Source organism: Mustela lutreola, chromosome 12 (assembly GCF_030435805.1).
Source record: "Mustela lutreola isolate mMusLut2 chromosome 12, mMusLut2.pri, whole genome shotgun sequence".
NCBI classification, from domain to species: domain Eukaryota; kingdom Metazoa; phylum Chordata; class Mammalia; order Carnivora; family Mustelidae; genus Mustela; species Mustela lutreola.
The window spans coordinates 72,150,219-72,173,050 of record NC_081301.1 but is presented as its reverse complement, the minus strand read 5'-3'; the positions used below and the strand labels follow the sequence as shown (position 1 = coordinate 72,173,050).

The 22,832-nt window shown below is 52.1% G+C and overlaps 1 protein-coding gene across 10 annotated transcripts in view; it reads left to right on the top strand.

Annotated features, from left to right (window-relative positions):
- Positions 1-22,832, top strand: part of DAPK1 (death associated protein kinase 1) — a 172,312-nt gene that overhangs the window by 144,920 nt on the left and 4,560 nt on the right. For 8 of the 10 annotated variants that reach the window (XM_059142493.1, XM_059142490.1, XM_059142491.1 and 5 more), the window contains exons 20-25: positions 9,202-9,424; positions 13,329-13,517; positions 15,797-15,994; positions 16,972-17,110; positions 18,239-18,359; positions 21,666-21,854. In XM_059142493.1, coding sequence (XP_058998476.1) covers positions 9,202-9,424; positions 13,329-13,517; positions 15,797-15,994; positions 16,972-17,110; positions 18,239-18,359; positions 21,666-21,854 — 1,059 coding nt within the window. Of the gene's footprint in view, positions 1-614; positions 719-5,955; positions 6,011-9,201; positions 9,425-13,328; positions 13,518-15,796; positions 15,995-16,971; positions 17,111-18,238; positions 18,360-21,665; positions 21,855-22,832 lie in introns of those variants that run through there. The other 2 variants (XR_009346435.1, XM_059142496.1) reach the window with 2 other exon arrangements.

Below are 22,832 nucleotides of genomic sequence, written 5' to 3'. Positions count from 1 at the left end.
TCTCCAGTTTATGTTATCGGGAAGGCTTCTGGCCAACAGTAGACTGGTAGAAGTCAAGTTTTGGGGGAGTCAAAGATATATTTGGATTTTCAAATACATGGGGAGTCAGCACTCATGATGCCTGTGTTGTTCAAGGGCCAACTGTAATCACGTAATAATTTTTCAAAAACAAACTTCTGAGAAATAAAAACAAACAAAACAAACAAACCAGTCCAGTCAATTTCAGTGCCCAGTGGAAAGGTATTGTCCAATACAAGCTTGAGGTGCCACAGAGGTCCCGCCATATAAATTGAAAAGTGCCCTGGGAGCAGACGATCCCCTCTTAACCTCCACAGCTGCCAAGTATCTGAATTTTCCTAGTGGTCCCAGGGTCTGGCTGTGGTGGGGCAGGGGACACGGGTGGGAGCAGTTAGCTTTCCCAGCACCTGGAGTTGAGCTGGGAGCTCATGCATCATCACACCTTTGTGATTCGGAGTCTGCGAACTGGCCGCAGAGGCACTGGGAAGACAGATGTCCCAGGCCACTGCAGGGATTCAGTGTGCCCTCCCTCTGGCAATTCCAGGATGCGAACAGTCTAAAAAAATGTCCGTCGCCTTATTCACACGTTCTTGCAGGGAATGTGTGCATTTGCTGTGGACTTCACGTTCTCCCACTCCACACCACCACGCACTGTCTCACTGTGAAGGAGAATTTTGGACAAGAATAACAAGGGAGAAGTGTTTTTGTTTACAAGCAGAACAAGAGCCTGAGAGTCACTGTCAGCATATCAACAAGGAACTTTCACATAAAGTCTCCTAATCTTTAAATTCCCTTAACGTAAAGCTGTATGTCCACCAGCTCATGGCAGAATGGAACAGTGTGCAGTGTGCAACCCTGCAACAGGCCACATTGGCTCAGGTGTTTGACTTTGGGTGAATTTCATAGCAAGCTGCCCTGCTTTTGAGGTTAGAGCCTTATATTTATTTAATTTAATTTATTTATTTGTCATTGCAGTGATGGGTCTGAAACAGTAAATCCCAGACAGATGACAGGAAGGATAGGTCCTGACGTGACAGCCGAGCTGGGATCAGATTGACAGGGTGAAGGTGCTTTCTCCCTTCATCTGATCCCAGGTTCCCTGCCTTGTGCCTACACGGCTTTTGTAATTGGAAATATAAACACTGAGAAGCTTGTGTGCTGCTACTGCTGACCCCCAGCGGCCAGGGAAGGTGACTAGCTGTTTTCCAGTCTAGAATCTTTAAATCAAGGTACATGGGCTCTTGCCCTGTCCCTGATTTGCTTTAGTCTCTCTCACCGAGGGGCACCCTTGCGTTTTGGTGCCTAGATTTTTAAAAGAGAGATGGGAGAGAGAATATTCCAATGTCTAGTATTTTACCACGATGCTGGGATTGTTCTCTCAGGAGAGGTCAAGGCAAAGAAACGTCATTTCAATCCCAGTGAGCAAAGGGCATCATTCCTGTTCGTGCCCTGAACCCACAGAAAGAGCCCTCTCTCACCTTTGCTTCTGGAGGCAGCGTATAAAGTGGTGGCTGAATGCACAGACTCAGGAGTCAAATGGCTCCGGCTCAAATCCCAGCACTGCTATGGTCTAGCAGCCCTGTGCCTCAGTGTCCCTTTTCTCAACTGGCATAATTATAACGCCAATTATATGGTATGGTGGTGATGTAAACGATGTCTTTAGAACAGGGTCTGTACACAGTAAGCACCAAGTGTTTGCTGTTTCTGGAATCCTGCAAACCACTCCCTGAGTCCTGGAGAAACAAAGATTTCCCTGTGGTCCAGCGCCCAGGAGCAGATGTGGCATGTGCGCAAGGCCCCAGGCAGCTGTGGCAGGGCACCCTGGCAACAGCCATCATTTAGTTCTCAGTGCACAGCAGGTGCTGTCCTTCCTACAACCCCAAGATGGAGCTGTTCTGCAGGAAAGCCCTGCTCTCTGAGGCTAAGCAGATGCGAATTAGTTAAGCGCCCAGATTCAGTCCTGAAATAGGAATGTCTGCTTCCTGTGCCCTTCACTGGGCTCAGGGCTTCCGTGCTGATCCGTCCTCAGCCATGGGCCATGGGGAGGGAGGGTCCTTCCCTTTGCTGTGTAGTGAGCCCCCGTCACCTTCCTGGTTTCACCAGGTCCTACTCCGTTCATGACTTTGTGTTCAGTGAGACCTGTGAGTCTGTTTGCCTCAGTCATTCCCTCAAAGGGCTCTAGACCCCAGCTTCCTGATGAGCGGGAGGGAGAAATTGGCTGCCATGTATTTCTAACCACAATTTTTTTTTTTAAAATAAATAAATACGGTGCCTGGCTGGCTCAGTTAGTTAAGCGACAGCCTTTGGCTCAGGTCCTGATCCTGGAGTCCCGGGATGGAATCCCACATCAGACTGCCTGCTCCGCGGGGAGTCAGCTTCTCCCGCTGACCTCTCTCCTCTCATGCTTGCTCTCTCTCAAATAAATAAATAAAATCTTTTTTAAAATAAATGAATAAATCTCCAAATAAGTAGCTGCTTGGGGCCTGGGGACACTGGTACTGGAACCGGGTTCTTGAAAATGACTGAGTTGTCCCAGGAGCTGCCCTGGAGATTGTCAGCAAGGACTTGTAGGTCCTACCACGATTAGGCGATCCCTACAAAACCAAGACCATGGACGTGTTTGCTGATTTAACTCACAAGCTGTGGTGGAGGAGAAGGATCACAGCCACTGAGCACAGAGAAGGGAGAGGAAGAGGACAGTGTCGACTTAGGAGCCTCTTGTCCCCATTTCCTTCCCACGTCATTTCCTCCCTGATGTTCCCCGTTTCTCTCCAGGGCGGGGCGGGCATTTTGGGGAGGGTGGGACTTCCTGTCTTTGCAGGGCTTGTGGACACCCTAGGCAGTCACGTCATAGCACCCTTCTCCACTCGTTGTGAAATCCAAAACTGTGACACCTGACATGTTTCCTGACACCTCTGGGGGTGGGGGGGAGCCACCCTCTATCAGACCCCCTCATGTGGATCCTAAACACATTCCTGGGGAGACGTCTATATCTGCACAGCAACGGAGTGGGGCGGGGGGAGCTTCAATGACTGTCATTCCATAGGTGTACCCACGGGCCAGATTAGCAGCAGAAAGGCCCCCTTGTTTACACCTTTAATCAGTTGAGCCTGGAACAATACGTCTAAAGGTCTTCTAGGGAACCCATGGGACCTGCTATTCCGCTTATTGACCTGCAGGGGGCAGGAGAGCTTCCAGAAATACAATCACAGTCCTCCTATTGACCTGCAGGGGGCAGGAGAGCACCAGCCAGAGTAAATAAAGAAGCTCTTTCAGTTTTTAGCACAAGGGGTTGACCCTATAAGGAGACCTTGCAGCCATGGCCTCTGGGCAGAGTCGGTGGTGAGAATGGTTGAGATCAGAACTTGTGGAGGCAGGAAGAACCCATAGCAGGTCTCAGCTGAGCAGGATCTGCACTGACCTGGTTTGCCCACTAAGTGATTGAGAATGGTGGTCTGCCCAGGCATTTAGAGCCATTTTGCGGATCACCGGTCTCTTTCCAAATGCCAGTGCCCTAACACTGGGGGTTTGATTTTCCTTCCAATTAGATTTCTATAAGCTGACATTTAAATAGTTGCTTTTCTTACATGTAAGATGAGACCATGAGGAAAGATGCCTGAGAATACTTTGGAAAACAGGAGGAATTGGAGAGTTTGCCCAGAATTTAAAATTCAGCGCAAGTGAGCAAATTTGCATAATTAAGAGTAGGTGCTCCTCCCCTGCTGGGTCTGACCGCCTCCTGCTGTCCCCCTTCCCTCCCCCTCCACCCCCCACCCCCGTCCCAGGGAAGTCACAGCAGGTTCCCCTACTCTTATCTTGCTTGGCCAGATTGCATATGGCCCTCCCTGTCAGTCATTTTTGCTGATGAGAAAATGCAGCTAAATTGCCAGGGGCAAAGGTGCAGGAAAAAAGTTAACTAGAAGCTGGGATTCACCAGGGTGTCAAAGAGGGATGCTGTGACCAAATAACATTCATTTAAAAGGGATTCACAGCGTCTGAATATGCTAAGACCACAGTGAACAAGAGGGAAGACTCAGGCTATAAACAAGTAAGAAAAATGCCAGATGGGGTAAAGCGGGGGCTGGCAGACAATGACCTGGGAGCCATAGTTGACCCACCACCTCTTTTTGTAAATAAAGCTTTTTTGGAACACAGCCACACCCCTTGATTTACTGCTGTCTACTGCTGGTTTCTGATACATGGAGTCACAGGAGAGACCACCCAGCCCTTCATAAAGGATTGTGGCCCCTGCTGTATGTGCAAGGATCCAAACAGGGTGAAATAAGGGAAGGGAGATATGTTACTTTCCGTCCACTGGTCAGGGGGCACCTCTCTGCTGGTGACACATAAACCAACACAGGAAATACTGGAGAGGGAAGGCAACCAGAGGAGGGGCTAAGGGATAGCAGAAGGAATCCTAGTGAGTGCAAGGGCCTGGGGCAGTAGATCTGGGTGTGTCCCAGGACCCAGACCTAAAGGAGGCGGGAGGGCTCTGCACTGGGGCTTGAGTAAGGTGGTCTGGGGAGTACGGTTCCCGATCAGAGTTAGGCGGCTTTACAAACCTAGGTCAGGAATGTGGGTTTGGTCCATGTGTGTTCGGCAGGTGGGAGCAAGACCTGACTCTGGTTTGGGGACTTTTCCCTCTGACTGCCCAGACAGAGACCAGGTAGAAGGTCTTCTACCTTGGCGGCCAGGTGAAATATGGCAGCACTTGGATGGGTTAACCAGGCTTAGTTACTTGGTGAGCAGTGGACAGGAATGCAAGCGGAGGACCTCATCTCTGGGTAAATATTTCAAGTATAAGGTTAAAGGAAATAAATGAGGAAAGAGCACATACCCTGCCTCCCAGTTACACAGATACACTGTCTGATCGCTTGGAAGGTGGTGGGACTGGTTTAGACTTCTGATTCCTCGGGTTCTCTGCTGCTTTCCTGTCCTTTTCCCAAACCTGGCAGCCCCGCCGGAAGAGACCGGCCCCCTAGGCCTCACCTCTGCAGCCAGCCACATCTGCCTGCCTGGGGCTAGCCGGGAGGGGCTGGGAGAGTGCGGGGGGGGGGGGGGGGGGGGGGATAGACAGAGCAAACTATTTCCAGGCAGGAGCCAGAATTTAGGAAACACCAGGGTCCTAGCTCCTCACTCCCCAGGTGTTACTGCTGGGAGGATCTGTCCAGGTGGGGCTTTGTGGCCAGCAGGGGGCACAGGTGGTCTTGGTAAACAGAGACCCCGATGGACTTGTGTTGAGGCAGCAGGAAAATAGGAGTCTTAAAGGTCACAATACAGCTACTCAACAAGATTCTTGCTGAAGGCAGGCCAGGAGGGATTACATATCAGGGAGTGGTGAGGAATCTCATCACATAGGAAGGAGCAGGGTTCTTGCTAAAACTGAACTAACTTTGCCAAGGACAAGGCCCAAGTTCAGAGCCTTGACACAGAGCACCTGGGCTAGAGTTAGGACAAAAAGAGAGTCTTCATCCCCACTTGTCTGTGTTCTGGGGCTGGCCCAGGGATCAGGCAAGCACATTGTCCATGGCTTCTGGCCCTCACTCCCCTGCATGGAATTCAAAGGGTGAACTGTACTTAGTTGAGGGCAGCACTGAGCAAGGTGTAGACATGACGCCCCTCAGCTGCCAGGAACAAGCCAGCCATGGGCCAGAGAAGCTTCCAGAAGCACACTGGGACAGCAGCAATGTCTGTGTCCTATGGTTACCATACCTCTAGTCTCCTCTGAATGCAAGGGCCTGAGGGGCTCAGGTAGAGGGGACAAACATACCCTCAATCCTATACACAGGACAGACATGGTGACTAAAGTCAGGTGCCAAGATCAACAGGGCACGAGGCAGTAAAGGGCCACAAGCCAATTAAAATTGCACAGTGCACCCATGACCCAGTGGCTGGATTACAGCCTGAAACAGGTTTTCTGCCTTTCCCCTGTTCCAGGAGAAGGAGACACTGCTTCCCACAAAGATCTCTGTGTGTTGTCGCAAAGTATGTGGTGAGTGTTGTGACTTACTCAGTGAGACGCTCATGGTGAACAGTGATGGTCACAGGACAGGGTAACTGTAGTTCACATGCTTCCCGTGTGGGGGAGGTGGGAGCCGGGCCTGAGGGAAAGGGAAAGGAGAGGAAAGGCTGAACTTGAGGGTTAACCTAGAGTGAGGGGAGGCAGATTTGCTTTGGGGGGGGGGGGGTCAAGGACTTATCTGCAACAGTATCCAGGATCAGGTCAAAATCAGCGAGTGCCCGTTCCTTCCAGCCGGGTCAGCAGCACACCGATGAGTACCTGCGTCAGAACAGACCATCTCCAGCGTCTGTGCTGACTTGGGTCAGAAGTCGGAGTAATTGCTGGCAAGATCCCCTCAGCCCCCACCCTCCATGCAGTGCTTTGTGTCTGAACCTATTGAGATTTGAGGCTACAAGAGAAACAAGAATAAGGACAGCCTCATGCTCTACAGAGCACTGCACAAGGCAAGGTTTGCAGGCCCAGCCCACCCAACATCGGCAACACACACTTGGCGATGCCCCCTTTCCTCTCCTGAATGAAGTTCACAGGAGACAAGTCCCTGCACAGGTTGCTTTAGTGAGTGGAATGCTCTCCCTATAACAGAAAAAAGACATCAAAGGAAATATCTATAGTGAAATGATATATTTCCATGTGTAAATGCTGGGGCCCAGGGCATAAGGGCACATCGTGAAATTGGCAGATACGGGGATCCCTCCACACTCACTAAGGCCATGTCTGCAGACGCCCATGCATCCTGGAGCCTGGGATGGCATGTGGACACTGCGACCACCTGCTGACCTGACCCTGCAGAAGTGAGGGTAGGAGTTCATGAAAGATTAAATATTTTTGCCAATTTATTAAACAGCTGCATTCTCAGAAATCTCAGTAACTATTAAACCATGCTCTCCAAGATGGTGTTTGGGTTATGGACATTGGGGAGGGTATGTACTGTGGTGAGTGCTGTGAAGTGTGTAAGCCTGACGATTAACAGACTTGTATCTCTGGGACTAATAATAAATTATATGTTAATTTAAAAAAAAAATGCTCTCCAAAACATGCTTTTAAATTCTAAGGTCACATAATTATAAACAAAGTTTTTTTCTTATAAAAGTGCTCAGCAGACACTCAGGGGTCACGTGGACCCAGGGAATGGTTACCGTGCAGGACTTCCATTAATCTATTTGAACTCACAGCACCCGCATCCAGGAGCTCCCCCAACATCAGCAACTGAAAAATTCGCCGCCCATTTCCACCATGCCCGCTAGGGGGCAGTGTTGTGGCGTGGAGAAGGAAGGTTCCAGTCCCACACCGAGATGGGGGAGGACAGGGAGCCCTCAACAGAGCTGTCTGGCAGGCGAGCTTGCTGGGTGGCTGGTGGAGAAAGCCACAATGGCTCAGCGGGAGGACAGCAGCAGGAAACCCCCTTCCCCAGGTTTGGAAGTGGGTGCAGTGTCTGCCAGGCCTGAGGTCCCAGGAGACCAAGAGCGGGCAGTTCCCTCCAAGAGGCTCCTGCAGGGTCACAGAGTCCTGTCATTTCTCGAACACCTCTTTATTGAGCACCTCCCTGCCAGGTGCTGGAGACACTGTCTCTGCCCTCAAGTTGGCTCCCAGTCAAGAGGGGGAGACTGTCCCACATCACCCTATAGTCTGGTGGAGTCACAGTGGAGAACCCCACGTGAGCCAGAGCCTCCAGGGGAGGAATGTTCTGGAAGAGATCCCAGCAGGAGGGGTCCCCTGGATGCATGGACGTCGGTTGGTTAGAGTGGGACCATCCCAGGTCGAGGAAGGAATCCCCCTGAGGCTGTACCCCACAGCTCCAGTGGGCGTCTGTTCTGGAGCCAGGATCGAGCTGGAGGTGGATAACGAGGCTGCCTGTGAGGCTGGATGGAGTCAGGGGCAGAGGAGTGACGCCTCACTGTGCAGCCTTGAGATGGGCTGTCTGGGTGCCCAGAACCCCTGCCCACACCATCCCCGCAGAAGCACTGCCGTGTTTGGTGTCAGTGTTTACATACCTGTGTGTCCCCAGGACATGGATCTGGGCCGGGTCTGGACCTCCTGTGTGTCCCCAGGACACGGATCTGGACTGGGTCTGGACCTTCCTGTTCCCTACACTGTGCGGAGCCCACAGGGGCCTCCGTAAATGTCTGCTCACAAGTGAGGGAGTGAGTGAGTCTGTGAGTTCTCCTGCTTCTCCCTGTAGGGAGAGAGAGAGGACAGGGGGATGGTTATCAGGCCCTCGCCCTGACACTCTTTGTCTTTGTACCTCGTGATGCCCTCCTTCTCAGCATCTGGTACAGTCACGGTGCCGGGGGAACAGGACCCCTCCACGCAGAGAGCAGCAGATGGCCCTGGCCAGGCAGACAGGCCAACCCTGCTTTTCCTGGTAATCAGCGACCTCACAGGAGTAGCTCCAACTAATTCCTTGTGCACCAAAATGCCACAGACCTGGGCACATGCTGGCGACCACGAGCAGATGGGTGGTTGTCAGGGGCCAGGCGGGGAGGGAGGAGTGACTGCTGATGGGCTCAGCTTCCTTACATCATGGAATGTTCCAGAACCAGAGAGCCGGGCTGGTTGCACACATCGTACATATAGTAACTCCTTGGAGCTTCAGTTCTCTTTAAAATGGCTGAAACAGGGAATTGTATGTTACTTGCACTTTACGTGAATTTTTTTGTGGCTACAATGGGACACTACGAAACCTCTGTGCACCATGGGTAAGAATCGTGGACCAGATACAAACTTCCAGTTAGAAAATGAGTGCTGGGATGTACTGTACACGACAGGATCACAGTTACTAACACTCCATGGCACGTGTGAAAGTTCCTAAGACACTAACTCTTAAAACTTCTCATGGGGCGCCTGGATGGCTCAGTGGCTTAAGCATCTGCCTTCAGCTCAGGTCATGATTCCAGGGTCCTGGGATCAAGCCCCGCATCGGCTCCCTGCTCAGCAGAGAGCCTTCTCCCTCTTCTGCCTGCTGCTCTGGCTACTTGTGTTCTCTCTGTCAAATAGATAAATAATACTTCTAAAAAGCAAAAACAAAATTTCTCCTCACAAAGAAATCCCCGATCGGGAAGGACACGGCAAGGGGGTTCCAAAGTGGGAGCATCCGCGCTGGCAATTTGCTCAGAGCCTTCTCTTGTTCTGTGACTCACTGGCCCCCCTGCACCTGTGTTTAGGACGCTCACCGGGGACTCTTCATCCAGCAGCTGCGACCCACGCAGAACCTCCAATCCAGGATCAAACTGAAGCTGTTTGGCCACTCGGGCTCCGGGAAAACCACGCTGGTGGAATCGCTCAAGTGTGGGCTGCTGAGAAGCTTCTTCCGGAGACGCCGGCCCAGACTGTCCTCTGCCAGCTCCACCAGGTTTCCGCCCTCCCCGCTGGCGTCCAAGCCCGCAGGTAGGAGCCTCCACCCCGGCTCCTGTCTCTGTGCGAGGTGCTGGTTTTTGTGCTGTCCCGTGTCAAGGTCTAGGGTGACTAGCGGCTTTGTGTTGGTTCCCTGGCCCGTGGTGACCGGATCTCACTGCCCTGTTGGCTCTAGGTGTCTAGCCCAGCTTTGGCTCCTGTGTGCACTTGCACTTGCTTCTTGGCCTGTACTCCCAAATCGCCCAGGAATAGCAAGGTCAGGGCCTCCCTAAAATCATGGTCACAGACACAGAGGTCCAAACGGCAAATGTGCCAATCACAGAATGGTGTCGTGTTCTACTCTAAACCAGACCAGTGTAACCAGAACGGGTTAATATGGTGAACGGTATGTTGTGTGCATTTTACATGAGTTTATTTTAGATGCGGTGGGACAGAATAAAACATTCCTGCCACGTGGCTAACTTTCACAGACCAGGGGACTCAGCCCTCGGAAATAAAACTCACATGGACAGATTCAGGTTCCAAATCGTACACAGGATAGTACATTGGTCCAGGATGAGTTGTCCCCCTTTGGCTTTCTTCTTGGAACGCTGGGTGCACGCAGTAACTCAAGAACACAGCCACAGAATTCGCACTCATCCTTGTGCATCTCAACGCTGGTTGGTGGTCTTGAAAGGCTCCCTAATGATGTCACGGTCAGTCCGTCCACTCACGTGGAGCCTGACTGGGAGGCGGGCTTTGCTGTTGTCCACCCCCCCACCTGCCGAGATGCAGCTATGGGTGGTTCCACGTCCAGAAGGGCCGCGTGCCTGTCCTTCCCCACCTCCGCCAGCCCCAGGGAGAAGCACCGCAGAGAACACTTAGGCACTGATTGTGTTTCTCCCAAATCCCAAGTGAGGCAATTACATTTTGCAAAGATAAGAATATAACCCTCCAGAGAGGCTCCTGTGTCGCCATTTGTGCAAGGATTCATTTCCTCTGCATGACCTCACAAGGTGTCCTGTCAGATCCCCCTCGCTGAAAACACTGACGGTAAAGTTTTGTTTCCATGCGATCCCTCTCTTCATGGGTGAGGGTGTCTGGGGAGCTTCTTCAGGGCTGAGGGACCGTTGACTGACAGTTACGTGCCCCTTTCAGCTTCTTTTCTCTGAACAGCAGTGGACTTGAAACCAGGTGAAGCTCCAAAAACCACAGTAGATTCACAGTTAGCGTGAGTGCAGGGCAGCTTACACGTAGCGGGAGTATCTTCTGGATACAGCATGCCCAGAACTGGACGAAATGTGGTTCGCGTGTCACCTCACTGAGTCCACACAGCAGCCTCCAGGACGTCTACCCAGCATTTTGCTGGAGCCTAGAGGGGTCCAGTGGCCTGCCCAGCTGGGAATTCGTGACAGGCCTGACTGCTATGCTTAGTAGGGATGCTACAAGTCCGTCTGTAGTAAGGGTGGTTTCAGGCACACATTGGCCATGGTCATCCATAATTTTGGCTCAGTTTAGAGACGCAGGATGGTTTCACCTTCTCTGAAGCCAGCAGTCTTCCACACTTAATGATTAGGCTCAGCCTGTGTGTGTGGACTGGGTCAGTGTTGCCGAGTGTGTGGGTGAGGGGGGGGGCAAAGGGAGAGAGCCGAAGAGATCTACTTAGAGCTCTGAGCTGGAATTTCTGTACATCCTCATTGGGTATGAAGGTTATGCCCCAGGAGCCCCTGAGCTAAACTGAACCAGCCACAGACAGATTTTATGTCCTTCTCAACCCTCATCCGTCAGAAGTAATGTCTCCATTCATCTTCCACATGTGGAAGAATCTGGAAGTAGATTCTTGATAAACTGTGGCTCAGGAAGGCCATGTTATCAGCCAGGGTCACGAGTGTGGCGGCGTCCTTCAGCCAAGGCCGAGAGAGACTGGGTCATGGGACTCAGTGACAGAAGATTCTGGCAGGACCATGTCCGCTCTGGACCAGAGAGGCCTCGCCAGCCACGCTCAGCAGAGACGCAGCGGGTCTCCTAGGGAGGCTGCTTCTGTTCTCTTGACCACCCTTGGTTCAGAGCTGCGTCTCCAGGCTGAACCCACAAATTTCTGTCAGGATAGCAGGTTGGTGGGGCTCGGCTTCCCCGACAGGACTGTTAGGAGGTAAATACTGCCCTCTCTTGTGTCCCATGTGAGTCCGTTCCAGAATCCTCCTGGTCTCCCAGCATCCCTGAGGACGCTGGCTTTGCTACCAGAAGGAGCCGAACTGTACTCCATTCTCTGGGGAGCGGACAGCCTTGTTCTCTCAGGAGGCAGAGCTCTGCTCTCCGTGGTCACTTGTGTAAAAGGAAATCCCCTCAGGGATTCATAAGACTGAAGAAAGTGACAAATGCTGGAAGGACAGGAGAGAAGGCCCAGGGGACACTAAAAGGATGTCCAGCGGGCAAAGTGGCTGGTCTCTGGGGAAACCACAGTAAAACCTGGAAGCCGGGAGGCGTGGAAAGTGGTGTGTGAGGTTGACATGGTCTGTGCTGACCTGGATCCGGGTCCCACACATATGTCGTCTCACTGGATTCTCACAACATTTTGAGGTTGTGTCATAACCCACTTCGGAGAGAAGAAGTGGGGGCTCAGAGACATAACGTGTCTGCCTCAGGCAGAGGCTGAAACCCGGGGCCTGGGCGCGGTGTGTTGTGTGCAGGAGCGGGTGTGGGGGAGGAAAATAGGATTAGCTGCCGACATTCACACCTCAGTCACCAAAAAATTTGGATATTGGGCTCTTTGTGGAAAATTGGAAGCTCTGGGTGCACCGACTCACATCCCTGATATCAATATCCATGTAAGTACCTGAATATCACTCAGACAGCAGGCCGTGGGTTTGCCTTAGACTCCTGGCCCTTGGCTCTGTCGGCTCCTAAGACGCAGGGGGAGAAGGGCCGAGCCATCAGGCAGGACGCAGGAGCGGGGGCACGTGTGGATCCCGGCTACTCCGTGTGCACCTGCTCCGGGCCATGGGGTCTTCCCCATGGGGCTTGTCCGGTGACCACACCCACACTCGCTCTGTGGCCAGCAGAGGGTCATGGCTGTGGCTTTGTGGGGCTGCAGCAGGAAGGACATACCCAGAGCAGAGGAGGGAGCGGGTGTCCAGGAGCAGTGCTGTGGGGCGGTGGGGTGCGGCCTGTGGTCCCCAGAGTGGAGCACAGGGGCCCTCTATTTCTGCTCAGAGTGCCCAGGGGGCTGCTCCACCGGGCCTGCCGCTTCCCACCACTAGGGGTCAGCAGTTAGCAACGATGAATGTTTTCCCTCTGGTGCCTCTGTCTCGGTGTGAAATTAGCATTTTTATGATACTGGACACAAACGCTGTCCTAACGAGAACTCAGTGAGGTTCAGGAGTGCCTGCCAAATCCCGTCCGCTCTGCCTGGGACAAGCTGGCCTGCTAGTGGGTAGAATCTCTTTGCGGTCAGCCTGACACAATCTCACGGCCCAGAGTGGGACAGCTTCATCGGCCTCATTTAGGGTCCTGGTGGGGACATTAATGGAAGGACAGTGTCATGGGCACAGTCAGGGGAGCATCGCAGAGACGGTGAAGCGTTCAAGGCCTGGGACAGAGGAAGCCATTTCCTCCCCTGGGGCGGAAAGACCAGAGAAAGATACTCTGTTCCTGAGAAAGCTGGAGCCCCCGGGGTGAAGCCGCTGGGGGCTGGAGCCGGGGGGGGGGGGGGGTCTGAGTCAGTCCCTGGGGTCCACCTCTGTCACTGAGCAGTGCAGGCCAGGGCTGCGCGAGGTGCAGCGGACAGGAAGAATCAGGGCAGCACCCCTGACCCACACGTTGGGGGCCCACGGGGCCAGCCCAGAGCAGCAGGGTGTGGGGACGAGAGTGTCCTGGGAAGGGACAAGGCGCGGGCCAGGCAGTGGGGTAGCAGACACTCAGGCTGCCCTGTTCTCACCACCCTCCTGTCTACTTGCAGTGTCCGTGAGCATCAGCAACCTGTACCCGGGCTGCGAGCACGTGAGCGTGAGGAGCCGTAGCATGATGTTTGAGCCGGGACTCACGCGAGGGACCCTGGAGGTGTTGGTGGCCCCGCCCCAGCACCCACACTGTGCAGCCGACGACCAGTCCACTAAGGCCATTGACATCCAGAATGCTTATCTGAACGGTACAGTGGCCCACACGCCCCACTGGGGAGCACCTCCTGTCTCCCTTCTCCCTGGACTGTAAGTCCTCCCCCTGAGGGAACGGTCCCCCAAGTCTGTCACAGCCCCACAAGGACAGAGGAAAAGCCACACAGAGTGACCGTGGGAGTGACCCCGTGAAGCACAGCTGGTTCATACCCGTAAAGAGTGAAACTAAACCCCCTGTCCTCATGGGCACCTAGCAGAACCCCAAGCACACAGTAGGCGCTTAATAAATGTTGAGTAAATCAATACATTTTCTTGGCAGAGCCCAACATCCACTTGGATGAGAAAACTTGTAAAATACTATCCAGCTGGCAGTTTAATAAACGCAGGTGTGAGAAGAGTTAACCTTGACCACATCTGCACTGGTGGCTGACGCTAGGCAGCCCAGGCACGGGCGATTCTCTCCATGGGCAAAATTTCCCATGTGTTCTTTGCCCTCAAACATTTCCAACACTTCACATGTTCCCTGGGAAGGTTATTTCTCCAGCATTCACTGTGTCAACCCCCTGCCCAGCCCCCGGAGCTCCCGGGCCCCCCGTTGGCCCACATCACTTGAACACCATCCCCTGCCTCATGGAGACGAAGTTTAGAGCAGGGATAAAGCAGTTTCTTTGAGACCCATCTGTGAGGACCATATGCGCTGATTCCAGCGCCCGCGCTCCAGTGTCCAGCACAGGGAAGGCACTCGGACAATGCCGGTCGGGGGCATCTTCCCATCGGCTCTGTGATTACCCTGAACCCCGTGAATGGTAGACGTCAGTGTGTGTCACCTCGAACTGTTCATCTCCAGGGGGCAGGCAGGTCTCCTGCGGGGCTTGTGAAGACTCACACTGCCATCCTGCCCCCCAGAGCTGCAGGAGGTTGGGGGGGGCGAGGTTAGATGAGGCTGCTGCTGTTGGTCCAGGAACCCCACTAGGAGAACCACTGGGTCTAGTGACGTAGAATTAAAGCCCACGGACATTTTCTTTTTTAAAAGCAGAGTGTTGTCTGTGGTCCCGGAGCTGAGCTCGTGTCCTAGTATTGTGAGAGGGGCAGCCTGTCCCCAGCACCCCTCATTCACCTGGCTTCTCACAGCCCCTGCCCCACCCCAGATCTGGCTCCCAGTACTCCCCGTGCTAGAGGACCTGTGCCTGTGCTCTGGAACCCTTCATACTAATGCCTCAGTGGCCAGATTAGAGAGTCCCGTCCCCGGGGCTGCCTGCGCTCCAGTCGAGGCTTCAAAAGTGCCCTTGGATCTTCCTCAATAACGGTTGATTGCAGAATTTCTGGCCCAAAATTAGCACCGAGGGGAAGAATTGGGGAAAGGGAGCTTGAAATCCTACAACATAAATGGTCCTGCCTGTTTACCCCAGAGGCCAGTGCGTGGATGGTCACTGCCCTGCTGGGATGTGGCCATGTAGGGCTAGGGATGCCCCCTGTATCTGGAAGGTCCCTGAGAGGTTCCAGGTGCCCTAGGATCTACAATCAGAGCCTCACCCACAGACACTTCTAAGAGAACCCTCTGTACCCACCACTCAGATATGAGAGAGCCAGCGCCTCCCAAACATTAGGCCACACAGCCTTCTACCCTTCTTGAACCTTCCACTGCCCCCTACGCTGGCTGAGTGTATGAGCCCCACCTCCTCACAGCTCCCTCCTCCGCCGTCAGATGCAGACTGTGCTAATCAACCATTGCATCTTTCACCTGTGCAGGTGACCTACCTGAGCAGGTCACTTCCTCCCCTGAAGAAGGTGAATATAACCAAATTTAAATTTATTTAATAAATTTATTATTAATATTATATTATAATTATATATAATTATATTATAATATATAATGAATTATTATTGATATTAATATTAATAATATAATATTGTTACATTTATTAATAAATAAATAATTTGGTTATATTTGGTAATTTAACCAAAATTAAATTACATATCTTAGTGACTTTTACATTCAACATCATATATACCCTGTCATGTTCCAAAAAGAATTTATACTTATTTGAAGGTAGGGAATCTTATCACATACGTCCTCTGACTGTGTGAGTTTGTTGATGGGGAGCGCAAAGCCACCAGTTGGCTCTGACTCCTTCCTCGTGAGGAGTCATTCCTGTGGGGAAGGCGGGAGTGTATGGATAAACAGCTGGGTGGTATGGACACCACTCCTTCCCTCAGCAGGCCCTAAACTGTTAAAAAAAAAAAAAAAAAAAAAAAAACTGTGGTTGGCATTTGCTGGTGGTGGTACAGATAGTCATCTCTCTTCTCTCTGTAGGCGTCGGTGATTTCAGCGTGTGGGAATTCTCTGGCAATCCTGTGTACTTCTGCTGTTACGACTACTTTGCCGCCAACGATCCCACGTCCATCCACGTCATCGTTTTCAGTCTGGAAGAACCCTACGAGATCCAGTTGAACCAAGTGATTTTCTGGCTGAATTTCCTGAAGTCTCTCGTGCCAGTTGAAGAGCCCATCGGTAAGCTAGCAGGCCCGGTGTGGGGGCACCCTTCCCGCTGGGCGGATCCACAGCTTGGGGCTAACTGTGAGACTCCCCCACACCCGGTCACCCCTTCCCGTGACTAGATTCCCACTCTGGACAGTTCCTGAGGCCCAGCCGCTCCCTTTGTTCGCAGGGAGTTATTACAGGATCACATTTTCCTGCCTCAGAGACCAGGTCCGAGCAATTCCTTGAGAACTGCATGTCACTCTCTCCCTACACGCTAGAGCTGTGGTCAGTTTTGTTGGGTGGAAGTGGAATTCGTCCTTTGATGGTCTCTGTGCCTCTACCTTCATGATGAAGAGGCAAAACGGGCCCTCCTTCGTTGTGTGGTTCCTTCAAGCACGGAAGGGACCCTATTGAGTGTGAACGTATTATGTTAACTCTATTCCTAGAGCAGAAGACAGCCTCCAATACACTTTTGTTCCTTCATGTACAAAACAAAAAGGAGCAGCCTTCCAGGGTGGGCACTGGGTTATCCATTTTGTTCTTTGAAATTCATAGAATAATCAAATAATTGGACTTAACCTCCTCAGGGGACCTCCACTCTTCTTTCTTTCCCATTCTTTTGGCTGTTTTCTTCCTAAACCCTCCTCTAAGGAGAGGCTGGTGGGCTGTGTGCACCGCAGGAGGCCCTCTCAGCCATCTCTGGGTGTCGCTGCATTCGGAGGGCTTTCTTTGTCTGGTAAAGGGTGCACCTGCTCGGAGTTTGATTTTCCCACACCATGCAAGCAGGGCCCCCCAGAGGGAGAGCTGAGAAGCTCCCTCGTGTTCTGTGGTCTGAGCCCAGCAAACAGGCTCATCCTGATGTTGGCCAGGCCGGGGCCTTCGCGGGCTAAACCCACACGGCGGGCAGGCTGCACCTCCCAGAGGCCAGCACGGCCTCCCTCCCCCAGGGAACTCAAGGCAGCCAGGAAGGAGGACCCACCTGTGAAACACCTGCCTTCTGCCCCCAGCCTTCGGCGGCAAGCTGAAGAACCCGCTGCATGTGGTCCTGGTGGCCACCCACGCCGACATCATGAACGTGCCTCGGCCGGCTGGAGGCGAGTTCGGGTACGACAAGGACACGTCCTTGCTCAAGGAGATCAGGAACAGGTGAGGGCGTCGCTGGTGACGGGGCCATCCCGCAGAGCTCACGGACACCAGAGCTCTCCTTTGCTTGGTTGGCTTCTGTGGCATGGTTTTTATTTGTATCAAAACATCGAAAACAACAGATGCAACAGAAGTAAAGAGCATGGGATAAAAAACAACAAAGCATGCATTGCTTTCCTCACCCCCTGGGGCCAGTGCCCGTCTAGCTAGTTAGCACATCCATCATTATGTCTCCTTCTCTTCTCCTTATTTCTTTTTTTATTTTTTTGTTGAGAATGTCTCTCCCCCAAAAATGTTTAAGCTCAATCCTTAGCAAACATCTGTCGTGTAATGCAGTGTCACCAACTGTGGTCACCGTGTTGATGAAGAGCTCTGGTGGTGGTTGTTGCTTTTGCTCTTGCTTCCTCTGACGATGGTCTTCTTACCACTGAGCAGTATCGCTCAAGGCAAAGTTGCCGCTCCTGAGGGGATCGTGACAATCACTTGGGGGTCCTGACCTGATCTGGAAAGCAGGAGGGGCTGGAGGGGGAAATACCAGCGTGAGGTTCCTGGCACATGTTTTTGGAGAACTTCTGTTTCATCAGTCAGTGTGGGTGTGCACGGGTCACAGTGTAGAAATATGCATTTTTACATAGCATCTGTCAAAAAAAATCGGGAAGCTGCAGCTCTGACAGTAATGTGAATTCTCGATTGATCGTCTGCAGACATTTCCTGTGGTCCTCCTGATAGGAAAAAAAGGGCTCTACTACTATTTTCCATCGAAGGTGTGACTGTCAGGCCCATCGTCTGCTCTTACGCCGTCACCCTGTGATGGCCTCCGTCCTCTTAGCATGCAAGGGGCGGGCATAGGCCTCATCTGTGCTGCGTCAGGTGACCTGAAATCTTCCCATACTGTGTGCCTGCTGCTTTGTGGGACTGGAACCACCCCTCGTCCCTCAGCAGCCACCATCCTCGGGTCTCAGAGCATGCAGGTCCCCACCCCTCCCACCTGCATTATGTGACAGAAGCCAGCAGACCGCGAGGGAGGGATGGCCCTTGCAAGGTCACAAGAATGTTCTGGTTTCTGGCCAGCAGAAGCCTGACTCCCGGGGGCACTGCAGCACCCTGAGGAGGCCGCTGCTCTTCCCTCAGGTTTGGGAATGATCTTCACATTTCAAACAAGCTGTTTGTTCTGGATGCTGGCGCTTCAGGCTCTAAGGACATGAAGGTCCTTCGAAGTCACCTGCAAGACATCCGGAGCCAGATTGTGTCGGTGAGTGAGCTGAGAGGCTGCAGGCCCACCTTTGCCCAGACCGTGCGGTCACCCCAGAGCCGACCTGTTCGTGCTGTCCTCGTGGTTCGGTTTAGTCCTCAGGGGCCCCGGGACGGGGCAGTCACAGGGCCGTGTTTGTGTCCCATTGCTCTGGGAGGAAGGAAGGGTGAGAACAAAGAGGGCGCCTGGAGCTGAGGGGTTATGGACATGGGGTCACCTTTGGGTGTATGAGATTCTGACAGTTTTAGTAACATGGCCTTTTACAAATCACAGAAACCACCCAGAAGTGACTTACTGTGCGATATTTAGAAAATGCAGAGAAGCATCTGTGGGGCTCAGTCGGTTAAGCGTCCAAACTTGGTTTTGGCTCAGGTCTCGATCTCATGGGCCGTGAGATCTAGCCGCACACCAGGTTCCATGCTCAGCCTGGAGTCTGCTGGAGGATTCTCTCCCTCTGTAACCCCAACCCCGCCCTTGTGTATGTGCTCTCTTCCTCTCTAAAATAAATAAATTTATTTTTAAAAGAGCTTATTTATTCAAGACCGACAGAGAGAGAGGGAGGAGGGGTGCACATGCTTGCATGAGCAAGGGGGAGGGGCAGAAGCAGGCTCCCCGCCGAGCAGGGAGCCTGATGCAGGGCTTGGTTCCAGGACCGGTGACCTGAGCCACAGAAACTGCTTAACTGACTGAGTCACATAGGCACCTCCATAAATAAGTAAATTTGAAAAAAAAGCCAGGGGCACTTCTTAGAGTTAACGCAGTTCCAGCATACATCTTTCAGGAATGAGATAATTGGACTGGGTTTTTTATCTTAAAAATTCAGTGGAAGAATAAATAACATATTATAAAAACTGTGTAGCTAATCCAAAATTTAAAAAATCAGTAAGTGGAGTAAATGAGTGTAGAAGTAAATCACAACATCTACAGAAATTTAGTAGAAAACAAAGATGTTGTTTCATGTTTTGGGGAAAATGTGATTTCATCCGTGATCTGACACAACTGGCTATATTCTAGAATGAAATGAGATTGAATTCTACTCACTGAGAGTCCCAAAAATAAATTCTAGGTGGATTAAACCTATTAAATGTCCAAAAGAAGAAGAAGAAGAAAAATCTGCAATATCTTGACAAAGTTTTTAAAGTAACTTGGTACTGCTTTGGAAAACCTTTTAGGTCATACAGGAAACCCTACGAGTTTTTAAAGAAAGTGTATCTACTTGACAATATGGAAGCTAAAATTTCTTTTCTGTCAAAAAAATTCCATGAACAAAGTTAAAAGGTGAAATAGACTGGAAAAAAATATTCTCAGTGCCTCTGACCCATAAAAGGTTGCTGCTCTATAATACTCGAAAAGTTCTCCAGAGCTGTCACGAAAGGGTAAACATCCCAAGGGCAGAATGCTCCCTGAAAAGTTGCTTCGGCCCCAGCCTCCTGGGTGGGAACAAGGAGCTTGTGTCTCTCCTTCCCTTGGGGTGGGGCAGGGCAGGGGGTGGCTCCACTTAGAGCTTACTGCTTCCCTGCTGGGACATGCCTGTTCACACCAGGCTCCAGTTCCCTATGTGCTGTAGGAATCTTTAGGAAAACTCTGGGCCCACCTGAAGGCCAGTCCTTGCCTTCCAGTGGGAGCACCAGTAAGGCACAGTGAGTGGGGAGTAGTCTGGGGACGGGGGGGGGGGGAGTAGTCTGGGAGGGGGGGTCTCAGAAGAACCCCGTCACAGAAACCAGTGGGCATCGATCGGGAACAGTGGTTTGTGAAGGGCCCCAGCCCCTCCCCACCGGTTGGCAGTAGGGGCTTTGCTCTGGGCTCAGAGTTTGAACTGGGGGGTGGTGAGATTGTCTGCTTCACAACCCCCACCCTCAACTCCTGAGGCCGAGCAGGTGGAACCCATCACACAAACTGCCCTTTTGCCTGGGAACTTTGTTTTACGAAGAGGGAGTGGAATTTAGCTGACCTAAAGGTAGGATTCGAGAAGGGACTACCTGATTAATGATGCAGGGCAGTGTATGGCTGGCTTTTTTCATTAGGATGGTGTGCGGATTATCTGAGTCTGTCACACAGATGATTTATTTAATGGAATTAAAAGATTAAAAACCAATTTCAAGGGGAGTGGGGGGATGGGCAAAATAGGTGAAGGGGGGTGGGAGTTAGAACTTTCCAGCTGTGGAGGGAGTAAGTCGCAGGAATAAAAGACACAGCATAGGGGCTCCTGGATGGCTCAGTGGGTGAAAGCCTCTGGCTTCGGCTCAGGTCATGGTCCCAGGGTCCTGGGATCGAGCCCCGCATCGGGCTGTCTGCTCAGCAGGGAGCCTGCTTCCCTCTCTCTCTGCCTGCCTCTCTGCCTACTTGTGATCCCTGTCTGTCAAATAAATAAAAATCTTAAAAAAAAAAAAAAAAAAGACACAGCATAGGGAATATCATCCATAGTGTAGTAACAGTGGGCGGTGACAGAAGTCACCACACTTGTGTGCTGAGCCTGGCATAGTCTGTGGACTGGTCCAGTCCCTGCGTCGCGCCCTAAAACTCTCACAAGGTTGCATGTCAACTATACTCAAAATTTTTGGAGATAATTTAAGAAAGAAATCTATTTCAAGCCCGTTACCAAGAATTAGTCTCATTTATTTTTTTTTATTTTTTTTTTAAAGATTTTATTTATTTATTTGACAGAGAGAGATCACAAGTAGGCAGAGAGGCAGGCAGAGAGAGAGAGAGAGGAGGAAGCAGGCTCCCTGCTGAGCAGAGAGCCTGGTGTGGGACTCGATCCCAGGACCCAGAGATCATGACCTGAGCCGAAGACAGCGGCTTAACCCACTAAGCCACCCAGGCGCCCCTAGTCTCATTTAAACTGTATTTATCCACAACATTCCCACGGATGCCTAATTTACTGGTAAAAACCCACTGGGATATTGCTAAGGAGGGTTCATCTCTTTTCCTGTCCCTTTGCTCATCAAGTGACCATCTTGTGGCTGAAAGAGTTGCTCCAGGGGAGCACGGAACACAGCTTTTGGGGCCAAGGCATACTGAGATTGAGTCCCTGTTCCAAATGCCTTGTTATGAAGCCTCCCCCCTATTTAACCATTAGCCGTAGAAACGAAAGCCTCCGTGTCCTGCTTGACGCTTGTAACCGGGTTTCACAGGGAGGCAGCGCTCTAAAGAAAGAACTGGCTCCATTTGCCCAACAAAAAAGCCCTAACTCATCCCGAGTATTTCTTGCAACGGTGCGGAAAAGAGAGCCATCCCCTCTCCCTGGGCTTCTCCGAGGGAGCGCCCTGGACCGCGGATTGACCTGCCCCGTCCTGCACGTTCTAGGTATGCCCACCGATGACGCACCTGTGTGAGAAAATCATCTCCACGCTGCCTTCCTGGAGGAAGCTCAACGGGCCCAACCAGCTCATGTCGCTGCAGCAGTTTGTGTACGACGTGCAGGATCAGCTGAACCCGCTGGCCAGGGAGGGAGACCTCCGGCGCATAGCCCAGCAGCTCCACAGCGCGGGGGAGGTAGGGGGCGGGGCCCGGGCGGGGGCGGGGGCGGGGCTCCACGGGAGTGTTTCTGCCCCCTCAGAAGGGGCTTTGAGCCCGCAGAAGCCGAGTGGAAACTGACCAGCCACCCACAGTCTATCCAGACGCGGCCCGGGTGATTTTCGGACCTGCTGTTCTCTGCTTCCCTGTCCCCCCTGAGCGCTGCCCCGTGGCTGTGTGCGGCTTTGCTCGTTTTCCCGCTTGTGTGAGTTAGGGGGCACAGTTCCGCTGCACGGGGCAACTGGACCTCTCTCCTCTTGTCTTGGGGCACCTAGTGCTTAGCTGTGATTTTCTGCCCCATGGGCTGAAAGTCCAAACAGACTTTGGGGCTTACAGATTATTGAGAAAAGGCAGTGACGAGAGGACATCCAGAGACACTTTGACCCAGCAAGCAGTGTCCCCCAGAAATGACCCAGAAATGGAGATCTTTGCTTCTGCGTGTGTGGCATTCTGCACTGGGGCTTGGGTCTGCTGTTCTCATCACCTTCTCTGCCTGCCCCCAGAGAGGGGACCTAGCCTTTTCGTTCCTCCATCCTGTGACATCAGGGGACAGTTGAGGCTAGTCCAGGCCACGAAGAACAGTTCTGAACGTGAAAACCCAGAAGCAGTTCTGAGAATTCTAGATACCAGGAGCTTCCAGTCCAGTCTCAGTGTCCCGCTGACTCAAGATCAGTGTGTGTGGGTCAGATAGGCCTGACATTAAAACTGAATCTGGTGACCCTGAAAATTAGAGCATCAGGCAGCGAGAGCAGGAGCCTCTGAACTCTGCTGAAACTGCTGGTAATCTACAGGCCCCTCCGGATGTGCTTTAAAGTGACTGAATCCAAGGACGGGGATCCAAGCTTACATTATAAGATAAGAGTAACCGTAATAATAAACTCAGTCCATTGGCCCAGTCTTCTCTTGTCTTCTGATATCTGACCAGCAGTTTCTAGAGCAAGGGTATAATCCACTGTA